This window comes from Triticum dicoccoides, chromosome 2B (genome assembly GCF_002162155.2).
Source record: "Triticum dicoccoides isolate Atlit2015 ecotype Zavitan chromosome 2B, WEW_v2.0, whole genome shotgun sequence".
Taxonomy (NCBI): domain Eukaryota; kingdom Viridiplantae; phylum Streptophyta; class Magnoliopsida; order Poales; family Poaceae; genus Triticum; species Triticum dicoccoides.
Genome location: NC_041383.1, coordinates 677,149,318 through 677,151,635, shown reverse-complemented (window position 1 = coordinate 677,151,635; position 2,318 = coordinate 677,149,318). Strand labels below are relative to the sequence as shown.

Sequence of the window (2,318 nt, the reverse complement as noted above, 5' to 3'; positions counted from 1 at the left end):
GGTCAACTGTTATTTTCATTTGGTCAGATCTTCCCGAATGTGGTGTTGAACTACTCATCAACCTAGAACTTCATGATTGTTTGGATGATATAATCCCCTCTCGATTCCGCTTCTTCATTTGCACAGTACAATTTTGTCCATCTTGCCATCAATCTGAGTCATATATATCTTGTGTTTATTCGGCTTAACTGGTCATAACTGCAAAATGCATATGCATGAGAATATTTTCCAAAATTCCAAATGTGTGATGATACATAATCAAATCCGTGGTACTTTTTTAATCAAACCTTCATTAACGAAAACAAGTTAAGGTACATTTCTTCGAGAAAAGGAGCATCAGGCTCCCAACTTCATTTTCATGAAACTAATAAAGTTAAGGTACATGGACCGCGAAATATCTATATATCAACTATGTGATATTCATATGATCAAACATACTATCCTAATATGTTTGATCATTGGTCATTTATTTTTTCAGGGAAAACACACAACGTGGAATCAGACATTATTTCTCTCAAAGCATTGATACACTTTTGCTCTGAGATGTTGCAAGAATTAACTGCTCTGAGCGATCTTCTGCTCCTTGAGGTACCCTGCAAATTTCTCAGCAGTTGCAGCCAGAGGTCCGGTGCTGACCATGGCTTCAAGCCCGGGGTGAGTTTCATAGTTTATCTCATACACAATGGTCGATCTTATCACTGAAGAACTGGGTCCTTTGGCGATGATCTCGAACCTGACCATGTAATAGAGGAACCCGAGCTTCAGGATGTCTCCGTCGATCGTCTGCGCTTCCTTGATGTAGTTCTCATTGTCGACTTTGATGAATTTCTCCCTGTATGTCTCCAGGCCAGGGATCCCTGGCAAAAGCAGTAAACCGTTAACTCGGTCAGTATACACATGGACGACTTCAGGATTGAAAGGGTGGTTTCTGGATATCTCACCTGGAGCGAATGTGAGCTCCAAGATGGTGCCGACGTCGCCATCGCCGCTCACGAGCTGTATCTTGGCGAGCACCTGCGGGAGAAGCTCGGGCAGCAGCTCCGCCGCACGGAGTGTGCCGTAGAGTCCCCATAGGTCGGCGGCGGGCACATCAGCCTCGAACTCGTGAACCTTGTTCTTCCTCATCGCCATGGACTTGTGGAATGTGAGAAGGGAAGTGTCTGTCAACCAACAAGCTGAAGCAGTTCAGTGTGTGTGACTGTGTACAACTGATTAACTGTATATATAGGCAAGTCAGGTATGAGTTATGACAAGTGAACACGGCTTAAAGTCTTCGCTCGGAATCTCGAAGGTTGAGATGCCACGGTGACAACGAGGGGCGCACTTTTGGCTGAAGTTATCCTGGCATTGTTTTGGCTGAAGTTAAATATTGGGTGGTTTCCCTTGGAGGCAAATAAAGTATTTGCGTGCTTTGCAGGCCTGAAGTTTACTAGTATATTATGCATTTCGGCCTGCCAGGACCAGTGGACAAAGCGATTCTCTTCCTGTAAGCCCTTTTTTTTTCTTCTTATTTTGGAGAACTGATTCCTCTACAAGCACTTGGTTCTTGCCATCATGTCTGATTGCGTCCGTCTCCATCATTTGGCGATTTGTTTACTGCTGCTTTGTTATCATGGAAACCAATCATTTGTGCGTCACTGTGATCCTCATGTGCTGGCCGGCTGCCGTTTATGCGATTTTGTTATGGCCTGTCTAAGCCAATCCTGGCGCCATCATTTGCTCCTCATGTCAGCTCCTCATCTTACTAAATGTAGCACGGTACGATGCTATGCTGTGCAGGCTGGACTTGCGGTACGGCAAATGCGAAAAATATTTGGTTGATTCGCCGCGGCGATCTGGGGCGTTCTTTTTCATTGATTCTTGAGAGATTTGAACCAAGGCTAAGGCGATATAGTGTTTGAGGGCCTGCCCTTAATTAGTAGTACATCACAAATGCTTGGCGCCGAAAGCAAATTCCCTTGCCTACTCTAATTCTGTTCCCGAAAACATACAGTAAGCATGGTCCATGGTCTCAAAATTGAGCATCTACCAGAGGCAAGCAGAGTGCTCCTTTCACCGCTGGTGAGGCATCCCCTTGATGGCGGTGGCGGCCGGTGAGGAAGATGGAGCCAGCGGCCGGCGACCACCGGCACGGGATAAGTTTCTGCACGCTATGGTTATGTATTTATTCTTTATTGGGGGACGGGATTTATCCCTGGTTTCTTTACAAATTCATAGGTCTTCTTATAGAATATGTAGAACGAAAACAATTTTGGAAACCATCTGTTTCAACAGTGGGATAAAACATATCCAATATCCCAGTTATATGAAGATCTCTT

At 44.9% G+C, this 2,318-nt stretch overlaps 1 protein-coding gene across 1 annotated transcript; it reads right to left on the bottom strand.

Moving 5' to 3' along the window:
• Positions 1–258: 258 nt before the first annotated feature.
• LOC119368289 (norbelladine synthase-like) lies at positions 259–1,176 on the bottom strand. Its single transcript, XM_037633587.1, has 2 exons — positions 942–1,176; positions 259–857 (listed from the first exon to the last, which is right to left on the bottom strand). Exons 1-2 carry the CDS (start codon positions 1,129–1,131, stop codon positions 556–558), a joined length of 492 nt encoding a protein of 163 aa, XP_037489484.1. The 5' UTR covers positions 1,132–1,176; the 3' UTR covers positions 259–555.
• Positions 1,177–2,318: the final 1,142 nt, after the last annotated feature.

Excerpts from the sequence above, each read along its gene's own strand:
- LOC119368289 (XM_037633587.1), bottom strand. The coding sequence starts at position 1,131 with ATGGCGATGAGGAAGAACAAGGTTCACGAGTTCGAGGCTGATGTGCCC. Across the intron at positions 858-941 it reads GGAGCTCACATTCGCTCCAG|GGATCCCTGGCCTGGAGACA; the intron begins GTGAGATATCCA and ends TGCTTTTGCCAG.